Consider the following 23475-nt stretch of genomic DNA (forward strand, 5'->3'; position numbering starts at 1 on the left):
GCTGGTGGTCTCTGTCTTTCTCCTGCACCTTTTTTAGAACGGTGGACTGCCTGTGCTTGCAACTTCAGGAGTCCGCTCCCGGCTGGATGTGGCCTTGCCCGCAGACACTGGCCCGTGGGATCTCTGAGCCCTGGCGGTGGCCTATTATCCCCCTCGGTGGGCTGTTGCCTTTAATCGGGACTTTGGGTGGGACAGGACCCTATCCCGGTCTACCTCAGTTCCACCAAGCCGTCTTCCCAGCTCCTGCAGATGGAGACCGCCGTCTGCCTCCTAGCCATAGGCACCAGGGCTCCTACCCTGGCACCTGTCAGTTTTCCTTCAGGCCTGAGACACAGGCCTGACCTCCACTCTCCTTGAACTCTGAAACTGAACTGAACTCAACTGTCTGCTTCCCACCCTTGGGCTGTCTAAGACTCCTAGGTGGGCCTCTTCCAACCGCCTGGTTCCGCCCCCTGGTGTGTCTATCAAGCCCTTAGGGGGTGACTAGGGTTTTGAGGTTGGCTGATGTCACCTGTGAGGGAAGGGTGTTGTGTGGGGCCCTATTTGTGACTACCTGGCCCGGCCAGAGCGTCACACTCCCCCTTGGTTCAACACAGAACGTCCGCGGGCTGTCCGACCATCACCGGTTTATTTTGTTTAACTGCAAAAAGATAAAAGGATTTTTAAAACATATACAATTATAATGACATATTTACATAACATGAATATTTTTGCTTTCTTCCCTTAACGGGAGGCTTGTTACTTAAACGTTGCATGAAACAATTTTATTAACCGGGACGGGATGGGACCGGGTCCTTTTCACCTTAACCCACCCAAGTAAACCTAGCTCTGGTGCCACCGCTAAGCACTGGTGCGCACCCCTTTTCCCCAGTCCAGGAAACGGGTTCGGGTCCGGGTGTTGCCCATACGGGCCGGGTAATAAGTTCCTTACCCGGCAGTCTCTCTCAGAGGCCCCACGTCCAGGGGACCCCTGACTCGGAGGGTAGTCACCGGTTGCCATGGTGACGGGACCTCGGCCTACTCTGCCGCAGGCCCTTCCTCCAACCAGCCTCTCCGGAGACTGCGGCATGATGAAAAGGGTGGTCTATTAAGACATTTAACTTCACTGCCGTTACAGCTTCCTCTGGCAACTGTCCCTCAGACCACCACAGGGCAGCCCAGGTCCCCAATGCCACCATCATTCACGGGTGACACTGTCCATAAAGACCACGTCTTCCACTGCCTGCAGTGCGGGTACGATTGCTCCTCCCAACCGGACTCTGTAAACGGAACTGTCCTCACTCCAACTCAACTTCTTGTTGTCCTCCACCAGGGGTCCGACCCCTGATGGCGCCCTCTGAGGCTCCGACCGCAGTGGCGTTCAACAAGTCGGACAAGATCCTCCTTTACTTCCACCCGTGTACTGGATGGTATCTACCGGGGAACTTGGGAGACGTTCAACAAAGGTCAGGCAGTATAACAGGAGCGGGTCTTCTGCTTAAAAACTTTTCAACTTTAAACTTTTAAACTTGTAACTGTGAGTAACTTACAGGGTGCTGCTACCACTGCAGAGGGCCGTACGGCTCCGTTTTCGGTCGGGACACTGGGCTTCCCATCCAGGTGCAATACATCCCGAAACTCTGGACCTCCAACGGGAATGGTGGTGGAATCGTGGGCGGCACCGCTTCCTCCAGGAGCTGCGCTACACGGGGTTCGCTCGAGGCATGCATAGCAGGCCCCATCTCCCAGCTAATCAGGGACGGCACGGGGGTCTGTGTAGCTTTATCCTGGCGCGACACAGCTGAGGTGACCCGCTGTTCACGGGCCCATACCATGGCAACCATCCTCCGGATTTCCGCCTTCCAGTCGAGCACCTGCTGCAGCGTTTGGGCTCTCACCCGGACACAGAATCTGGATAGCTCCTGCTCCAGCCAGGCAGCGCTCCCTGCAGGTAGCCGATTCGAGCTCCGCTCCTCCGCATCAAAGGCCACTCCACGTCTACCACTTCGGAGCCCCGCCACTCCGCCGTCGGGGCCAGGCGCGGACATCTTCCCGCTTCTCCCCCTTGGTCTTTTTCTGGCACTCCTCTTTCAGGCCGGTAAGTTTCGTTTTGCGACTTCCGGCTTTGCTTTCTGGCTGTGTTCCCAGAGGGCGGGGCTTCAGCTTTCGCGCCCTGTTCTCGGGGAAGGAGACTCTGGGCGGAATCTTCGTGCCAAAAGATGGCGGCAAGATGGCGGTTTCTGGAAATTTTTGAACGGATCACCGCTGACTTCAATATAAGGCGCACTTCCACAAGGTAAGTGGATGGGTAAGTATCCTGTTTGTGACGCCAAAGTTTCAGGGTGTGCCGCCCCTGTGCCAGCAGCCTGCCGCTGCTCGGGTCCGGACCGTCCGGTGGGTGGCTCAAGGGTCTCCGGACCCGGGGGATCCCGCGGACACTTCGAATGAAAAGGGTCGGGGGGTGGTGGACGTATATGTACAGGCTGGGCCGTACTAGGTTCATGACGCCACCCACGGTATGTGGTGATATTGGACACCACCGCTACAGTTACGGGGCACCCGGGGGAGATGTTGTGCAGCAAGTTGTTAACCCCTCCGTGGGTAGATATGGTGGCCCAGGGACCCGTTGGGGTTGGTGGTGCAGGGAGATGGGCGGCCGCAGGGTGCTGGTGTACTCACTATTAAGGAAACACACGAGTCTCTGGTAAACCAAGGTGATGGTGGTCGGTGCCCGCAGCCGGCTGCGTTCTGGTTCCCCCACCCGGCTGGAGGTCTCTTTCTCCTGCACCTTTTTTAGAACGGTGGACTGCCTGTGCTTGCAACTTCAGGAGTCCGCTCCCGGCTGGATGTGGCCTAAGGAGCCCTTGCCCGCAGACGCTGGCCCGTGGGATCTCTGAGCCCTGGCGGTGGCCTATTATCCCCCTCGGTGGGCTGTTGCCTTCAATCGGGACTTTGGGTGGGACAGGACCTCTAGTCCTGGCCTCAATCAGTTAATTAACCAGTTCCAGTCGCTTCTGGACCTAGCTTCTGGGTCTGTGTACCCCCCCTGTGTGCTCCGGTTTCCGAGTCGATTCCCCGGGTCGGTACCGGCGGGCTACAACCCTGTCCCGGTCCACCTCGGTTCCACCAAGCCGTCTCACCGGCTCCTGCAGATGGAGACCGCCGTCTGCCTCCTAGCCAAAGGCACCAGGGCTCCTACCCTAGCACCTGTCAGATTTCCTTCAGGCCTGAGACACAGGCCTGACCTCCACTCTCCTTGAACTCTGAAGCTGAAGTGAACTCAACTGTCTGCTTCCCGCCCTCGGGCGGTCTAAAACTCCTAAGTGGGCATCTTCCAACCGCCTGGTTCCGCCCCCTGGTGTGTCTATCAAGCCCTTAGGGGATGACTAGGGCTTTGAGGTTGGCTGATGTCACCTGTGAGGGAAGGGTGTTGTGTGGGGCCCTATTTGTGACTACCTGGCCCGGCCAGGGCGTCACACCCACCATCTCTTCAAGTGAGAAGTCCTTCTCCAGTTCTGACAGAGCATGGTCAGGAATTCCAGGGAGCTTATGAAATAAATATTGTTTTACCTTAACTTGTCGCTGAGAGGGGGTGAGGTCATCAAAGTGGCCCTTAAGATTATAAAGAGACTCAATAGCTCCTGAAACTGGCAATAATGTTGTGATCGCTATGCACTATCATCCCTGAAGGATCCATGACACTGGATATGTACGTGTTAAAGTTCCGGGGGTGTAAGGCTCTCGATAATAACTTTCCGCGTTTGTCGCCCAGCCTATAGAAACGTCCCCAGGTTCGTTTCCTTAAACTCCGCGACTTTTGATCTAGTAAAGCTAACAATTTATGCCGTGTTAAGGCTGCTTTACACGGTACGACCGATTGTGCAATTTCACAATCGATCGTACCCGCCCCCGTCCTTTTTGCGTCACAGGCAAATCACTACCTGTGGTGCACAAAGTCGGTAACCCCCCGTCACACGTACTTACCTCCCGTCCGACCTCGCTGTGGGCGGCGAACGTCCACTTCCTGGAGTGGGAGGGACGTTCGGCGTCACAGCGACGTCACACGGCCGCCGGCCAATAGAAGCGGAGGGGCGGAGATGAGCGGGACGTAAACATACCGCCCACCTCCTTCCTTCCACATAGCCGGTGAGAGCCGCGGGTCGCAGGTAAGCGATGTTCATCATTCCCGGGGTGTCACACGGAGCGGCGTGTGCTACCCCGGGAATAATTAAATTAAACGATATTATGAAACCTAACAAGCAGTACACGACTCACGATTTGTGAGCAATACTGCGTCGCTAGGAGGTGTCACACAGGCCGACATCGCAAGTGATGCCGGATGTGCGTCACAAAAACCATGACCCCGACGATCTATCGCACGATAGATCTTCTGGTGTAAAGCAGCCTTAAGAGAGTTGAACATACACCTGTGGTGATAAGTTTTGTTTATGTTGACTCTCTAATGAAGAAGTTTTTGATAGGATATTTTTAATCTCCTCTGCCCTCTCTCACTTAAGATGGGTTCCGTGTGAAATCACGATCCCCCCCAGAGTGCACTTTAAGGCCTCCCATTTAATAGGAGGGGCCGTGGTATCATTTTCGTGGTCGGTTACAAAATTTCTTATAGTATTTTTAATGTCCGCCAGGCAAATGGAGTCCTGAAGAAGGTTGTCATTCAGGTGCCAGGTAAATCCTGGTCTCTGACAAGGACCTAGCTGCAGAGTAAAGTAAATAGGAGCGTGGTCCGACCAAAGAGCCGAACCCACCTCTGCATCTACCTGAAGGTCCAGCATGGAGTGGGAAATTAAGAAGAGATCTATTCTGCTTTATAATGTATGCTCTGGGGAGAAAAACGTGTATTCCCTGTCGTTTGGATGTAGTACCCTCCAGACATCCACCAGTCTCATATCTTGCATAAGTCTCCGAAGCCCCCTAATGTATGAAATAGGATAAGATGTCCTACCTGAGGAGACATCAATTGAAATGTTAAGAGGCAAGTTAGAATCTCCACCCAGAATTAATGGAGAGGAGCCCGCGAATCCCTCGAGCTGGCGCAGGCACTCCGTATAAAATTTTCCTTGCCTCTGATTTGGGCTGTAGATGTTTGCCACTACAAAAATGTGTGAAGCCCAGGACACCTGCAGGAAAGTAAAACACCCCTGGGGGTCTATAAGGGAGTTGAGTATGTCAGCGTTAAAGAATCTGTAAAATGCAATTGAAACACTCTTAGGGGCACTTTGCACACAACGACATCGCAAGCCGATGCTTGCGATGCCGAGCACGATAGTCCCTGCCCCCCGTCACAGCAGCGATATCTTGTGATAGCAGCTGTAGCAAACATTATCGCTACGGCAGCTTCAAATGGACTCACGTGCTTTGCGACGTCGATCTGGCCGGCGACCTGCCTCCTTATTAAGGGGGCGGGTCATGCGGCGTCATAGCGACGTCACACGGCAGGCGGCCAATAGAAGCAGAGGGGCGGAGATGAGTGGGGCGTAAACATCCCGCCCACCTCTGTCCTTCCGCATAGCCGGCGTGAGCTGCAGGACGCAGGTAGGAGATGTTCCTCGCTCCTGCGTCTTCACACACAGCGATGTGTGCTGCCGCAGGAGCGAGGAACAACATCGTACCTGTCGCAGTCGCGTAATTATGGAATTCCCAGACACTACACCGATGATACGATTACGATGATTTTGCGCTCGTTAATCATATCATCTAGGATTTACACACTACGATGTCGAGTGGGACGCCGGAAGTGCGTCACTTTCGACATGACCCCTCTGACATCGCACCTGCGATGTCGTAGTGTGCAAAGTGCCCCTAAGGCTATGTGCCCACGTTGCGTTCTGTCCCTGCAGAAATTTCTGCAGCAATTTGAACAGCACACGTGCGCCTCAAATCGCTGCAGAAACAGTCCGTAATGAAAAGCCGATTTCATGCGCTCTGGATGCAGCCACTCCCATAGACAGAGCGGGACATGCATTCAACGTGCATGAAAGAAGTGACATGTTGCTTTTTAGAACGCAACGCTTCGGCAGTAGCCGAAGCACTGCGTTCTAATACGCCACGTGGGCATGGATTAGGCACAATCTTCATAGATTGTGCTGGGGATGCAGGACGCATGCAGTTACGCTGCGGTGCAGAATGGAGCGTAACTGCATGAAAATACGCTACGTGTGCCCATAGCCTTAAGCCCGCATTACACACTACAATATATCTTCCGATGTGTCGGCGGGGGTCACGTCGTAAGTGACGCACATCCGGCATCGTAAGGTACATTGTAGTGTGTAACAGCTACGTGCGATTGCGAATGAACGGTAAAACGTTCATCGCACGCACTTCGTTCATTCCTCATAAATTGAACGTCAGGTTGTTCATCGTACCCGGGGTAGCACACATCGCAGTGTGTGACACCCCGGGAACGATGAACAGATCTTACCTGCGCCCTGCGGCTCCCGGCCAGAAATGCGGAAGGAAGGAGGTGGGCGGGATGTTTACATCCCGCTCATCTCCGCCCCTCCGCTTCTATTGGCCGGCTGCCGTGTGACGTCGATGTGACGCCGAACGTCCCTCCCACTCCAGGAAGTGGACTTTCGCCGCCCACATCGAGGTCGTATGGACGGGTAAGTACGTGAGACGGGGGTTAATCGTTTGTGCGGCACATTCAACAAAATTGAACGTGCCGCACATACGATGGGGGTGGTTACGATCGCATACGATATTGTATGCGAAATCGTAACATGTAAATCAGGCTTTAGACTTAGGTGATGGATTAGAACTATGGAACCAGGTAGGATAAAAGCCCGAGGTCATTTTTGGAATAGAATCATTACGAAAATGCGTTTCCTGCAGTAGCAGAACAGATATTCTCTGTTTGTGGCAAGAATATGTGATCTGTCTCCTTTTTTCAGGAATGTTAAATCCTTTAACGTTATAGGTACTGTCACACATAACGAGATCGCTAGCGAGATCGCAGCTGAGTCACCGTTTGGTGACGCAGTAGCGATCCCGTTAGCGATCTCGTTATGTGTGACACTTACCAGCGATCAGGCCCCTGCTGTGAGATCGCTAGTCGTTGCAGAATGGTCCAGGTCATTTTCTTCAAAGGCGATGTCCTGCTGGGCAGGACACATCGCTGTGTTTGACACTGTGTGACAGGATCACAGTGACTGCTGAGATCGTTATACAGGTCGCTACTGCGACCTGTATTGTTCCTGCATCGCTGGTAAGATCTGACTATGTGACATCTCACCTGCGACCTCCCAGCGACTTACCTGCGATCCCTATCAGGTCGCATCGTTTTCGGGATCGCTGGTAAGTCGTTGTGTGTGACTGGGCCTTAAGGGAACAAAATTTGACCTTACCCATTAGGATATACGTACAAGGCTAGAATGAGATCAGAGGAGATCAGCCATCCCATGTAGGAGAGTGGGGGGGTGGAAGGGTGTGAGTGAAGGAAAAACAGAGAGAAAGAGAGATTAGAGAAACAATAGAAGGGAATAGAGGCCCTACTTGACATCGGTGCAAGATATAGGCAGAACCAGCCGCCTGTAGCACTGGAGGGGAGGTGGAGAAACCAACAACGAATTTGTCCTTTCGCTCCTGTCCCGGACCGAACTTTATCTACATTAAATGCAATTCCAACAAAGTAGTAATAATGATAATTATAATAATAATGACATTTCCAGAAATAATGATCGCAGTCTTGAGTCAAACTAAGTGATACATATCATAGGCATGGGTACAAATGTGCCGCCCCGCGCCAGCAGCCGGGCTGCTCGGATCCGGATCTACGGTGTATGGCTTGAGGGGTCTCCGGACAGGGGCCCTTCCTCCTGCACTGTTTTTAGTTCTCTCTGGACTTCCCCGTTTGAAACGCGGGAGTCCGCTCGCAGAACTACGGGTGGGAGCCTTGCCCGCAGACGCTGACCCTTGGGATCTAACAGGCCCTGGCGGATGCCCTATCCCCCGCGGTGGGCTGCCGGTCTGCTATTGGGACTTTGGGTGAGACAGGACCTGTAATCCTATCCTCAACTGGTTAATTAACAAAGCCGTTTGTTTCGGTCCTTGCTTCAGGGTCCAGGTACCCCCTCTGTGCACGGTTTTCGGGTCGGTTCTCCGGTGTCGGTACCGGCGGGCCCTACCCTGTCCCAGTGCACCTCGGATCTCCGGCATCCGCCTTTCCGTCTCCTGTGGCCCTGCTCTGCCGTCTGCCACCTAGTCCTTTGCAAGTGCTGCTGTTGTCCAGAGGCTCCAACCCCTGACTACACTTCACTGACTGCTCAGCACGACACGACTGTCCCTTTCCCTGTCCAGCACTTCTCTGACTCTTTTCCCACCCCGGGTAACTAGGGTTTTGTTGGCTGGTGTAACCCTGTGAGGAAAGTGATGTTAAATCCCGAGGAGGAGGCGATTCCTGTACCCTTGGTGGAGGGCACAGTCATCTGTGACTCTCTGGTTTTGCCAGGGCGTCACACTCCCCCTTGGTAAAACACAGCCCGTCCTCGGGCTGTCCGGCACTGGCATCTATTTAACGGGAAACTGCAAAAAAGATAAAAGTACATACCAAATATAAAACATTTAAACATTTCTTCCCTTTATGGGAGGCACAGACTCTTAAAAATTGCAACTTAGCTCCATGCCTACCAGTCCACCCCAAAGAGTCCCAAAGTCCGTACCCTCTGTCCTGGAGGGTAGCCACCGGTTTCAGTGGTGGCTGAGCCTCGGCGGACTCCACCGCAGGCCCTTCCTCCAATCAGCCTCTCCAGAGGTGGTGTAACAGTCCTGGTGGTAGGAACAACAGGAAGTTGGAAAATAGGGTAGCCGTATTCAGCTACCAAATCCATAAAACAACAACATTTTTACAACTGCTGCCACTCCCAGTACGGGGCACGGGTTCTGTGCTCCGCCTCCTGCTCAGGAGCCAGGCCCACTCGGGTGCCCTCGGCGCCGGCTACGACCGGCCTCTCATACTGCCCTGGGCCCCATTGCTTAGTAGCCTGCTCCTCCTCTCTGCAGGTGCACTCTGGCTGCTCCCCAGCCGGGATGGGGTACTTTGGAGCGGCTGGCACCATGGCCGGGGTAGACTTCCGGTTGGGTGCTGCCTCCGTTGCGGCCGGGCCCGACGTCATCACCGTTGCGGCCGGGCGGACTGCCGAAGCCGACGTCATCACTGGTGCGCCCAGACTTGGAGCCGGATGGGATGTCGTCAGCGGTACCGGAGCGATGGTGACGGTAAGGCCTGAGGGCCCAGCAGCCGGGTTCTCCCCCGTAGATGGTACGGGCTCTGCTGCCACGAACTGAAGCAGCGGGTCGGTCGGGGCATTGGCTGCAGACACGGGCGACGAGGGAGACGGCGTGACGGACAGGAGCAGGCCGGGTCCCTCAGCCGGGATGGCCGGTTCCTGGGGAACATAGGGGAGTGGGTCACTGCATACCCGCTCCTCCGAGATCATCTCCACTTCGCGCGCCCGGACAGCTGCAGCCAGGCCCTTCATCTCCAACACCCACTTCGCCAGCATGAAGTGGGCTTGGGCCTGGATACTCCGACACATCCTGCCGCGTTGGTGTCCAGGAACGGGTTGCTGCAGAGTCCTGGTATCCCTGCACTTTACAGCGCTAGTTACATGCCGCTCCGTCCTCTCTTCCCCCTTGGTTTTTTGGCAGCAGTCTCTTTTTCTTTCTGTCTGGGGAGTTACTCACTTCCGCCCGCGTTCCCAGGGGGTGGGGCTTCAGCTTCGTGCTCTTTTTCGGAGAAGAAGACGCCGGGTTGTCATTCCTCACGGCCAAAGATGCGACTTTTCAAAATTTTACAGCAGAGCACCGCTGACAGTCCAGAACAAGGCGCACTTCCACCAGGTAGGTGGATGGGTCAGAATCCTGTTTGTGACGCCAAGTTTCGAGGTGTGCCGCCCCACGCCAGCAGCCGGGCTGCTCGGATCCGGATCTACGGTGCATGGCTCGAGGGGTCTCTGGACCCGGGGGTCTCGCGGACACTCCGAATAAAAAGGGGATGATATTATGTGGGATTTGCTATATTGTCCGTGACGCCACCCATGGTGTGTGGTAAGTTGGGGTACCACTGCTGCTGTTGGGGAGCTCCCGGGGGCTTTGGGATGGCAGCGAGTTGTTTTTTAACCCTCCGTGGGTAGGGGAGGTGGATGCCCCGGGGCTCAAGGTAGTGTGAGGGGTTGCAGGGAGCAGTCTTTAGGAGGCAGGAAATAGGAAACTTACAGTTGGTAGTCGTGGTGCTGGATGAGGCTGTACTGATGTGTGGAGTCAATAAATACAGTCCTTTTGTAAACCAAAGCCGAATGCCGGGAGCCTTTTGGAGGGGTGTGCTGGTCCCACACCCGGGCTGACAGGTCAGGGGCCCTTCCTCCTGCACTGTTTTTAGTTCTCTCTGGACTTCCCGGTGTGGAACACGGCAGTCCGCTCCCAGAACTACGGGTGGGAACCTAGCCCGCAGACGCTGACCCTTGGGATCTAACGGGCCCTGGCGGATGTCCTATCCCCCGCGGTGGGCTGCCGGTCTGCTATTGGGACTTTGGGTGGGACAGGACCTGTAATCCTGTCCTCAACTGGTTAATTAACAAAGCCGTTTGTTTCTATCCTTGCTTCAGGGTCCAGGTACCCCCTCTGTGCATGGTTTCCGGGTCGGTTCTCCGGTGTCGGTACTGGCGGGCTTCTACCCTGTCCCGGTGCACCTCGGATCTCTGGCAGCCGTCTTCCCGTCTCCTGTGGCCCTGCTCTGCCGTCTGCCACCTAGTCCTTTGCAAGTGCTGCTGTTGTCCAGAGGCTCCAACCCCTGACTACACTTCACTGACTGCTCAGCACGACACGACTGTCCCTTTCCCTGTCCAGCACTTCTCTGACTCTTTTCCCACCCCGGGTTCTCTAGACCCCTAGGTGGGTGTTTTCCTTCCACCTGGTTCCGCCCCCTGGTGTGCCTGTCCTTCTCTGGGGGGGGGGTGACTAGCGTTTTGTTGGCTGGTGTAACCCTGTGAGGGAAGTGATGTTAAATCCCAAGGAGGAGGCGATTCCTGTACCCTTGGTGAAGGGCACAGTCATCTGTGACTCCCTGGTTTTGCCAGGGCGTAATACAAATGTAGAAATACCTAGGAGAAGGCAAAAACTCTCTGGACCAAATAACTGTTAGACATCTTAACTTTTGCCCATCATGGACTAGTAGGTGAGAGGACCAGGTCCAACTCACGGTATCAAGCTATGCGGTATAAACCTCAATTGTTCACGTAAATGCAAACTTTCACCGTCTGGTGGGATATCAGACTCCACAAGGCAAAACTAGATGTCAGTGCTTCAGGAGTTTTCCATTTGCACCCAAGGACTTCCGCCTGATCTGAGTCGACGGACTGTGAGCCGGCCAGGAGGACCAACTGGGAGCTGGGAAGGTTTGGGCCACTCAGGGAGAGTGATCAAGGGGAGATCAAAGGTGCTCAGAAATTAGGCCAAGTTGCCTAGGCCTCGAAATGAGGATGTCTTCCCATCTTTACTGGCGGTCAGGGAAAAAGGGTAGCCCCAGCGATAGGGTATGTCCCTCTCTTTCAAGCAGGACAGGAGAGGTCTGAGGCCTCTTCTCAGCTGCAAGGTGCGCCTAGCCAGGTCGGGCAGCAGTATAACCTGAGAGTCCATAAAATGGAAGGGACCCTTCCCCCTGGCTGCTGCCATGATCTTCTCTTTTTCTTTAAAGAAATGCACCCTGCAGATAACATCCCTGGGGCGCACATCAGAGACAGGTCACAGTCCCAGAGCTCTGTGGATCCTGTCCTGTTCAATGGAAATGGGCTCCGGAATCTCTAGAACCTGGGAGAACAGCTTCTGGGCCGCCTGTTCCAGGTCACGTGGGAGGATCTTCTCTGACAGGCTCCGTATGCGAATTTTACCGCCGCCACTTCCTCCAATCTAGCTGAATTACTTAGTATGACCTCCCTGTGTGCCTGGAACTCCTTCTGTATGTCAGTTTGAGAGGTTTCCATTTCCTCTATTCTGGAGGTGAACTCAATTTTCAGAGTATGGAGCTCCTTTTTATATGAACGCTCCAGCCTTTCTATGTATCCCTCCAAGTCATCTTTCAAGGGCAGTGTTTGTAGGAGCTTACTTAACTCTGCAGAAGTGAGCTCACCGCCGCCTCCGGATTTATCCCCCCGGGGTTTCACACACTCACCGGCGGTTTCCTCTGGAGCCTGCATCTCTCCCTGTGAAGCGCGTCCTGCTGCAGCAGCTGGCTCCATCTTGCCTCGCGCGTGTCCGTTCGGCAAGGGAGTTTCAGAGCTCAGAAAACACTCCATAGGTGGCTGGGCTCTCACAGCGGCGGCACCGGTTCCGGAGGACTTCCTGGCTCTGCCCATGGGATAGAATCACGACTGCAGGTGTAGTATGTCGGTCTCTGGGTGTTACGTCACCGCCGGAGTCTGCTCCAGCGACTTCGGCTCCGATTGCCAGGCGACGCCGTGTTCCTGCCGTGGATGGTGCTGGTGATGGGAGAGGAGTCGATGCCAGCGGCACCGGTGGGTGCAGGCTCTGATCATCCACTGGGCTGGGTTATCTTGGGATCTGCAGTACTGCTGGCTGACTGTGGGTGGCATGTGTCTTCTAGCTGAAGTTGCCAGCGTTCAGCTACAGCCAATGGGAAGACACCACACCCTTCTTATTCCCCCTCCTGTCACATGCCACTGCCAGAGATAGTTCTGATTTTCCTGGCTCCTGTTACGTCCTATTCTGTTTGGTTATTCCTGTGTGCTGACTTCTGCGTGTTTTCTGACTACCCACCTGCCTACTGTTTGTGTACCTTGCTGACCGATCCGGATTTGACCTCTGCTACGTTTGCTGACTACGTCATTGCCTGCAGATTCTGTCCCTGTTCCGCAATTCCTGGTTTGACCCTGCCTGACTACTACTCTCATCGGACTGCAGCCTTCCACAGGTAGTGATTACCAGAGCCCTGTGTAATTCCAAATCCCTGTATAGGGGTTAAAGGGTTTCAGGGTTCTGGGGGTCCTGCTTGGTGAGTTGCTTCCCTCTAGCCTCCCCATTACAGCCCATCTGAGTCTGTGGATCCAGGCAGACGTTACAATGGGACGGGGTTGAGGGAGAGCCCGTTCTCAAAGTGTCTTACTCGGCCATCGGCAAGCTCCACTAAAATAACTAAATTTTAACAACCCTTATCATCCCCTTCTCTGCACTGACCTGGAGAATTATGTTCATAGGTCAATTTGACCATAAAATAAATGCTGTAAAAGCAAAACTCAAAAAACAATGGTGGAATTGCATTTATTCAATCCAGGTTTAAATGTCATTACAGATAGGGGCATTGTTTTAATTTTCACCTTTGGCAGCAGGATAGTTAGAATCGGTTTTGCATACTGGAGTGGCATATACGAGTGTCGGACTAATAAAACAGGTGTACAAAAAGAGACCAGCACAGTTTGAAATCTAGATATATATATTTTTTTCTATTTTGTTAACTAAATACTTCCCTTTTAGCAAAATTCAACCTCCCTTCCCCAAAATGATGTAATAAGACAAGACAGGTAGGTCTGTAGGAAGGAAGTCACATGTCCATAAACCTCACACTGGCAGCAGGTCTTTTCTTTGTGTGGCATATACAGTTATGAAATTAACGGTTAAAAAAAACCCCGGATTTTGTGACACGTCCACTTTTAAAATAGAGATTTTCCTTTTATTAAAAAATACAATTTAGTTACTCTTTAAGGCTATAAATAAAGCTAGAGGACACGGAAACCAAGAAACATGAAGCAGTTGTACAAGAACTAGAGAATTTGCAAAGACCCACTCGAAAAAAATGTAAGAACTGTCAAAAAATGTAATTCATCATTAAAGGAGAGACTAAAAGACAAAAGTGATCATTATCAGCATGATTTTGGCAAAATAAAGAAAGAATAACAGATGGCGGAAAGTATGTCTCTGTTTCAAGACAACTATAACACCACCAAAAAAGTGATACGGGAAGAAGATTGCTTGTGTGATGAGACAAAGCAGCATCTTGAGTAAATGGAGGATCGCACTCAGCATAAAAAATTGAGAGTTCTGAGTTTCCCAGAAAAAGTGATGAATATATAGGACTTTATTAATAAGTGGCTCAAACAAAATCTGGCTGAGAATAGGTTCTCTCCAGTATTCAGGATTGAAAAATACAATTGTGTACCTTTTATGCCTTATTAACCCCTTAAGGACAAAGCCAGTTTTGTACTTAATGCCCAGGCCATTTTTTGTAATTTTGACCAGTGTCACTTTATAAGGCAATAACTGTGGAATGCTTCAATGGATCCCGGTGATTCTAAGACTGTTTTTTCGTGACATATTGGGCTTCATGTTAGGGGTAAATTTAGGATGATATTTTTTTATTTTATTTGTGAAAAAATCTGAAATTTGAGAAAAAAAATTAAAATTTTGCAATTTTCAAACTTTTAATTTTTATGCCCATAAACCAGAGGTTATGTCACACAAAATAGTTAATATATAACATTTCCCACTTGTCTACTTTAGATCAGCGCAATTTTTGAAACAAAATTTTTTGGGGTTAGGAAGTTAGAAGGGTTCAAAGTTCATCAGCAATTTCCCATTTTTTCAACAAAATTTACAAAACCATTTTTTTAGGGACCACATCACATTTGAAATGACTTTGAGAGGCCTAGGTGAAAGAAAATACCCAAAAGTGACCCTATTCTAAAAACTGCACCCCTCAAGGTACTCAAAACCACATCCAAGAAGTTTATTAACCCTTCAGGTGCTTCACAGGAACTAAAGTAATGTGGAATGAAAAAAAATAAAAATTAACATTTTACCTAAAATTGTTGCTTTAGCACTAATTTTCTTACTTTTTCAAGAGGTAACACCAAAAATTGGACCTCACACTTTGTTACCCACTTTCTTATGAGCGCGCCAATACCCCACATTTGGTCAAAAACCTTTGTTTGGGTAAATGGGAGGGCTTGGAACGAAAGGAACAATATTTGAATTTTGGAAAGCAAAGTTGGCTGAAACAGATTGCGGGCACCATGTTGCATTTACAGATCCCCTAAGGTACCTAAACAGCAGGAAACCCCCTCAAGTGACCCCATTTTGGAAACTAGACCCCATAAGGCTTCTATCGAGGGGTATAGTGAGCATTTTGGACCCACAGGTACTTTACAGATTTTGATAACGTTACGTTGTCATATTGAAAATTGTCATTTTTTTCTCAAAAATGTTGCTTTAGCATCAATTTTCTCACTTTTTCAAGAGGTAATTCCAAAAATTTTACCCACATGTTTGTTACTCACTTTTTTATGAGCGCGGTGATACCTCATATGTGGTCTGAAACCTTTGTTTGGACAAATGGGAGGGCTTGGAACAAAAGGAGCAATATTTGAATTTTGGAAAGGAAATTTGGCTGAAAAAGATTGCGGGCACCATGTCGCATTTGGAGGACCCCTAAGGTACGTAAACAGCAAAAAAACATCACAAGTGACCTCCATATTGGAAACTAGGCCTCTCAAGGAATTTATCTAGATGTTTGAGGAGTACCCTGAACCCCCAGGTGCTTTACAGAAGTTTATAACGTTGAGCCATGAAAATAAAAAAATAAAATTTAACCACAAAATTGTTACTTCAACCAGGTAGCTTTTTTTCACAAGGGTAACAGGAAAAAAATCACCATGAAATTTATTGTGCAATTTCTCCTGAGTTTGGTGAGATCTTATATGTGGTGGAAATCAACTGTTTGGGCACACGGCAGGGCTCGGAAGGGAAGGAGTGCAATTTGACTGCAAAATTGGCTGCAATCAATAGCGGACACCATGTTGCATTAGGAGAGCCCCTGAGGTGCCTAAACAGTGGAGGTCCCCCATAAGTGACCCCATTCTGGAAAATAGACCCCTCAAGGAATTTATCTAGATGTTTGGCGAGTATCCTGAACCCCCAGGTGCTTCACAGAAGTTTATAATGTTGAGCTGTGAAAATAAAAAAAAATACATTTTTACCACAAAATTGTTACTTCAACTAGATAGCTTTTTTTTTTTAACAAGAGTAAAAGGAAAAAAAGCAGCATAAAATGTATTGTGCAATTTCTCCTGAGTATGCTGATACTTTATGTGTGGTGGAAATCAACTGTTTGGGTGCACAGCAGGGCTCGGAAGGGAAAAAGTGCCATTTGACTGAACATTTGGCTGGAATAATTAGTGGACGCTATGTCGCATTTGGAAAGCCCGTAAGGTGCCTAAACAGTGGAGGTCCCCCACAAGTGACCCCATTCTGGAAACAAGACACCTCAAGGCTTTTATCTAGGTGTATATTGAGCATTTTGAATCCACGAATACTTCACAGAATTTGATAAGCTTAGGTTGCCATATTGAAAATTTTAACTTTTTTCACAAAAATGTTTTTTTAGCATCACATTTCTCACTTTTTAAAGAGGCAACAACAAAACGTGGACCCCACCGGTTGTTATCCAATTTCTTGTGAGCGCAGGGATACCCCATATGTGGCCAAAAACCTCTGTTTGGATAAATGGGAGGGCTTGGAATGGAAGAAGCACCATTTGAATTTTGGAAAAGTTTAAATAAATTGTGCGCACCATGTCACATTAGCAGGGTCTCTTGGGTACCTATACATCAGAAACCCCCCACAAGTGACCCCATTTTGGAAACTGGACCCCTCAAGGATTTTATTCAGGAGTATAGTAAGCATTTTGAATCCACATGTACTTCACAAAAATGTTGCTGCAGGAACAATATTCTCACTGTTAGGCTATGTGGCCATGATCCAGCGACACGGCGTCTAGTACATAGTGTCAGCCTTCCTGCAGAGATGTGAGTGTTGTCCACGGGAGAACGCAGCTGCCCGTGCCCACGTTTGGGTTCAGGCTGCTGTGGACTTTAGTTCTATTCTACCTGCAGAGAACACTCATCTCCGCAGCATAAATTGACATGCTGAGGCTCAGGAAGCTGCACCACAGGTCGGTTTATGCTGCGGAGAAAAGAAGCACAGTGGGCATGGGATTTCTAAAAATTCTTCTACTGCACAACGCAGCGTTATGGACGCAGGGAAAACACTCTGCACCCAAAACGCTGCAAACCCTGATTGTGGGCACACAGCCGAAAATGCTACAATGGATGAATGGATAGATGTCAAACATATAAAACGTCCTACACCCCTGCATATTCTAAGCTGGCGCCCTTTAGTGCCTTTCATGTGGCACTAAAGGATGCCTAGCCTTATATTTAGCCCAAAAAGAAAAAAAATAATTAAAATAAATGACGTGGGGTCCCCCCTATTTTTGATAGCCAGCTAGGGTAAAGCAGACAGCTGTAGCCTGCAAACCACAGCTGACAGCTTCACCTTGGCTGGTGATCAATTTGGAGGGCTCCCCAAAGCTGTTTTTTTTTTAAATTATTTATAAATAAATAATTAAAAAAAACAAACAAACGTGGGGTCCCCCCAAATTAGATCACCAGCCAAGGTGAAGCTGACAGCTGGGGTCTGGTATTCTCAGGGTGGGAAGAGCCATGGTTATTGGACTCTTCCCAGCCTAAAAATAGCAGGCCGCAGCCGCCCCAGAAGTGGAACATCCATTAGATGTGCCAATCCTGGCGCTTCGCCCCAAGTCATCCCGTTGCCCTGGTGCGGTGGCAAATGGGATAATAAATGGGGTTGATACCAGATGTGTAATGTCACCTGGCATCAAGCCCAGCAATTATTGATGTCACGGCGTCTATTTGATACCAGACTTAACTAATTGACAGTAATAAAAAAAAAATTGACAACAAAAAAAAAAATTATTTGAAAAAACACTCCCCAAAATATTCCCTCTTTCGCGAATTTATTGAAAAGAAAAAAAAAATCGGCTCCCTGTAATCCATTGTGAAAGTCCCGCGGCGATTCTGGACCTTCTAGAATGTGGGGGGGACGTTCAGGGAACGTATCCCCCATTTTCTAGGAGTGCAAACCCTCCATTTGAGGAGAATGGGTGCAAAGAATCTGCACCCACCCTCCCCGGGTCACAGCTGCAGTGTGCCGAGCAGCAGCAGCCAGTGTCTCTGAAAGCAAACCAGGAAGCTGAGCTGACAGCCACGCTCTGCACGTGTGACCGGCGTCTGCTGTGAAGGAGGAGGAGGGCCGCGGGGATCAGAGCTGAGACAGGTACAGGGGACACCGGGGAACACCAGGGTGGGAATAGGGGGTGACCTGGCAGGTCCTGGGGAGCAGTTTTCTGTCGTATGTGGCATAGCACATGCAACAGAAACCAGAGAAATGCGGCCGGCGCGCTGCTGTGCGCTTCGGTGTGCGCTCGGCCATCTTGGATTTTTGGGAGGGGGGGTTCGGGGGGGACACTTTGGCGACACCGGGGGACCGGAGGAGACCGGAGGGGACCGGGGAGGACATTTATCTCCCTTCTGACATGTTTGTTTATGCCAGATGGGAGATAAATCATTTTTTACCGGCGCTGCCATTTACTGTAACCTGATCATCGGTATACGGTGTATACCGGTCATCAGGTGAGCAGGGACCGGAAAAACCGGCCTGAATCATGATCTCCAGGGTCTCAGCTACCCCCGGCAGCTGAGACCCTGGAAATTTTCCGACTCTGGGGGGCGCTAGACCCTTTTTTCGGACCGCCGTTAAAAAGCGGCAGATCGGAAGAAGTACCCTAATTTAGTAGGCGTATCGGCGGTCGTTAAGGGGTTAAACCAGATTTACTCTGAGGCCAATTAAGTTAACTAATTAAGTTGTTAGCGTTTGAATACTGAGTTTATAGATTATGAGTCCAACATGGCCAAAGCAGTAATAAAAACTCTTCTGTTGCTGCCAATGTCCTAATCGGATGAAAATCAACATTTACTTCAAATTGTATAGATATTTTAATACTGCAGTATTATGACCTTTTTAATAACATATTAGAATTAATAATCTTCCAAATCACTGTTATTGAATAATAATGGTTTCATTTTTGGCAGATGACTGCACGGGGAGCTCAGAGGGACATATAATATTTTCAGATGTCAAAGCAGAAGATCATGGTATCACACCACCAGAAACACATGGAGAACATGCCATTACCCACAAAACACCTCCAGCCAATCATAGTAAAGATCTATCTACTGATTCATCGCAGGTTATTAAGCAAAATAAAAATTACAGGAAGGATGTTGAACATCAAAGAGTACACATGAGAAAGAAGCAATATTCATATTTAAAATGTGGGAAATGTTTTATGCAAAATTCAAGTCTTGTTGTACATCAGAGAACTCACACAGGGGATAAGCCATATTCATGTTCAGAATGTGGGAAATGTTTTACCCAGAAATCATATCTTGTTGTACATCAGAGAACTCACACAGGGGAGAAGCCATATTCATGTTCAGAATGTGGGAAATGTTTTACCCAGAAATCATATCTTGTTGTACATCAGAGAACTCACACAGGGGAGAAACCATATTCATGTTCAGAATGTGGGAAATGTTATTCCAGGAAAAATGATCTTTCTAGACATCAGAAAATACACTCAGGGAAGCTGTTTTCATGTATTGAATGTGGAAAATGTTTTATTACGATGACATATCTTATTAATCATCAGAGAACTCACACAGGGGAGAAGCCATTTTCATGTTCAGAATGTGCAAAATGTTTTATAAATAAATCACAGCTTGTTACACATCAGAGAACTCACACAGGAGAGAAGCCATTTTCATGTTCAGAATGTGGGAAATGTTTTACAGAGAAAGGACATCTTGTTGTGCATCAGAGAACTCACAATGGGGAGAAGCCATATTCATGTTCAGAATGTGGGAAATGTTATTCTCAGAAATCTAATCTTTCTAGACATCAGAGAACACACTCAGGGAATAAGCTGTTTTCATGTTCACAATGTGTGAAATGCTTTAGTCGTAAATCAAATTTTGATAAACATCTGAGAATTCACGCAGGGATAAAGCCATTTACATGTTCATAATGTGGGCAAATAAATCTGATCTTGCTAAACATCAGATAAGTCACAAAGTAAAGTAGCAATTTTAATATTTAGAGTGTGGGCAATGTTTAAACTATGAATCAGTTCTTGCAGATCATCCAAGTATGGGTTTAAATGCATTTTAAAAATTCCTTTTCATTACACCTTGTAAAGTATATGATGATCTTCCATTTTTCTACTGTAGAATTTGCAGCAAAATCTCTCCCATATTTGGCACTGCTAGGGAAATAATCTGATCTATAAAATCAGATTGTTGTCATTACTATTAAACTATTGTTTGAATTTGTTACACATTACATTCAGATTGATGTGAAGGCCATTACCCACGAAACACCTCCAGCCAATCATAGTAAAGATCTATCTACTGATTCATCGCAGGTTATTAAGCAAAATAAAAATTACAGGAAGGATGTTGAACATCAAAGAGTACACATGAGAAAGAAGCAATATTCATATTTAAAATGTGGGAAATGTTTTATGCAAAATTCAAGTCTTGTTGTACATCAGAGAACTCACACAGGGGATAAGCCATATTCATGTTCAGAATGTGGGAAATGTTTTACCCAGAAATCATATCTTGTTGTACATCAGAGAACTCACACAGGGGAGAAGCCATATTCATGTTCAGAATGTGGGAAATGTTTTACCCAGAAATCATATCTTGTTGTACATCAGAGAACTCACACAGGGGAGAAGCCATATTCATGTTCAGAATGTGGGAAATGTTATTCTCAGAAATCTAATCTTTCTAGACATCAGAGAACACACTCAGGGAATAAGCTGTTTTCATGTTCACAATGTGTGAAATGCTTTAGTCGTAAATCAAATTTTGATAAACATCTGAGAATTCACGCAGGGATAAAGCCATTTACATGTTCATAATGTGGGCAAATAAATCTGATCTTGCTAAACATCAGATAAGTCACAAAGTAAAGTAGCAATTTTAATATTTAGAGTGTGGGCAATGTTTAAACTATGAATCAGTTCTTGCAGATCATCCAAGTATGGGTTTAAATGCATTTTAAAAATTCCTTTTCATTACACCTTGTAAAGTATATGATGATCTTCCATTTTTCTACTGTAGAATTTGCAGCAAAATCTCTCCCATATTTGGCACTGCTAGGGAAATAATCTGATCTATAAAATCAGATTGTTGTCATTACTATTAAACTATTGTTTGAATTTGTTACACATTACATTCAGATTGATGTGAAGGCCATCTTGCGTGTAATGTGCCTTTTAAATATAAGAAGATATATTAGTGTTGGCACAATGCAATATATACAAGACATTATCTCAAAGATTGGCCCCTGATACACGTAGCATGACTTAGCATGTTCCATACTTATATAAGTTGATATTAAAAAGCCCCTAAACTTATGTAAGGAACATACACCATGCTAAAGAATATTATCTTAGCGTCCATTTGTATTATGTGGTCTCAGATTTATGTAGTATTCCATAGAATCAATCAGTATAACGTACAAACAAGGGTGTAACCAATCATTACGTGAGGCTTGAAAAGTAACCAACAATGTTGGAATGGATTGAGTTGCATGTTAAAGCTTTTCAATAAATATAACCCCCGGACATTGTTTTCAGGAAGACAGTACATACTTTTTGGTTTAATCCCTTAAGGATAGGGCGATTTTATGGGTTTGGGTTTTTTTGTTTTTTTTACTCCCCTTATTCCAAGAGCCATAACCTTATTCTTGTGTTGCTCTAAACATTTGAGGGCTTGTTTTTTGTGAAGCGAGTTGTAATTTTTAATGGCACGATTCAATTAATCATTTGATGTAATAGTAAGGCGAACAAAATTAAAAGTGGCGAAAAGGAAAAAAGTGAAGTTCTGCAATTTTTTTTATTTATTTACAGCATTGATGTTAATAGAATATAGAAACCACGAAGATTGACATATACGAGTAGAAACACCATGTTTAAAAAGATACTGTAAATAACAAGGGCCAATCCAACACATTAATAGACTAGCAACGAGAAAAATTGGAGCATATACAGGCCTATAAAAAATAGGTAAATAATGCAGAAGAGAATAAAGTAGAAACATCTTTATTTGTCAAACAGTAAGGGGCCCTTTGCACACTACGACATCGCAGGTGCGATATCGGTGGGGTCAAATCGAAAGTGACGCACTTCCGGTGTCGCTCTCGACATCGTAGTGTGTAAATCGTTTTAACTATGATTACCGAGCGCAAAAGCGTCGGTATCGTATGATCAGTGTAGTGTCGGTCATTTTCATTATTTTGGCTGCAGCGACAGTACGATGTTGTTCCTCGTTCCTGCGGCAGCACACATTGCTGTGTATGAAGTCGCAGGAGCGAGGAACATCTCCTACCTGTGTCCGATCTGCGATGTGGAAGGAAAGAGGTGGGCGGGATGTTTACGTCCCGCTCATCTCCGCCCCTCCGCTTCTATTGGCCGCCTGCCGTGTGACGTCGCTGTGACGCCACACGGCCCGCCCCCTGAGGAAGGAGGCGGGTCGCCGGCCAGAGCGACGTCGCAGGGCAGGTAAGTGCATGTGAAGCTGCCGTAGCGATAATATTCGCTACAGCAGCTAACACAAAATATCGCAGCTGCGACGGGGGCGGGGACTATCGTGCTCGGCATCGCAGCATCGGCTTGCGATGTCGTAGTGTGCAAAGGGCCCCTAAGGCCTAAGCCACACTGCGAGAAAAACGGTGGGCGTGGAGTGCGATAAAACATCGCACTCCACTCGGACCAATTTTAGCCTGTGTGTCAGCACACATGAGCGATTATTTTCTCAGCCCTAATCTGACCGAGAAAACAATCGCAGCATGCTGCGATTGTAATGTGATCATTGTTTCTCTCGCACCCATTCAAGTGCATAGGGCAAGAGAAAAATCGCACTGCACTCGCGGTACACCGGTGTACCATGAGTGCAGTGCGAGAATTGCAATAGCCGGCTACGGAGGAGAGAGGGAGAGAAATCCCTCCCTCCCCTCTGCAGCGCCGGCCCGCCCCTCCTCAGTTCCGGCCCACCCCCGCAGCTGAGGTCCGCTCACACAGTCGGACCTCAGTCACAGGGACACTCGGCTCTGCTGTACTGCCAGCGTGAGCCAAGCATTATGCGAGGATCGCACTAGTGCCCCGTGTGGCTCTGGCTTAATATCATAACTGGATTAAAAAGTCCATTAATAGCATACAGAGAAATATAATCCCAGGTGCACAGAAAGAATCCTAAAAGACTCAGCACCGGTCAGCATACCATAGACTGAGTCTTAAGGCCGCTTTACACACAACAACATCGCTAACGCGATGTCGTTGGGGTCGTGGAATTCGTGACACACATCCGGCCTCGTTAGCGTTGTCGTTGCGTGTGACACCTACGAGCGACCACTAACGAGCAAAAATACTCACCTTATCGTTGCTCGTTGACATGCTGTCCAGTTCCCAAATATCGTTGCTGCTACAGGTACGATGTTGTTCGTCGTTCCTGCGGCAGCACACATCGCTATGTGTGACACCGCAGG

The 23475-nt window shown here is 48.5% G+C and overlaps 1 protein-coding gene across 1 annotated transcript in view; it reads left to right on the forward strand.

Moving 5' to 3' along the window:
- The window catches only part of LOC142311960 (uncharacterized), a 64966-nt gene extending 42731 nt beyond the window's left edge, over positions 1-22235 (forward strand). Inside the window, exons 7-8 of the mRNA XM_075350827.1 lie at positions 18954-19904; positions 20469-22235. Of these exons, the coding sequence (XP_075206942.1) occupies positions 18954-19904; positions 20469-20848 (1331 nt within the window). The 3' untranslated portion in view covers positions 20849-22235. The remainder of the gene's footprint in view (positions 1-18953; positions 19905-20468) is intronic.
- Positions 22236-23475: the final 1240 nt, after the last annotated feature.

The sequence above is a fragment of the Anomaloglossus baeobatrachus genome, chromosome 5 (assembly GCF_048569485.1).
Source record: "Anomaloglossus baeobatrachus isolate aAnoBae1 chromosome 5, aAnoBae1.hap1, whole genome shotgun sequence".
NCBI lineage: Eukaryota > Metazoa > Chordata > Amphibia > Anura > Aromobatidae > Anomaloglossus > Anomaloglossus baeobatrachus.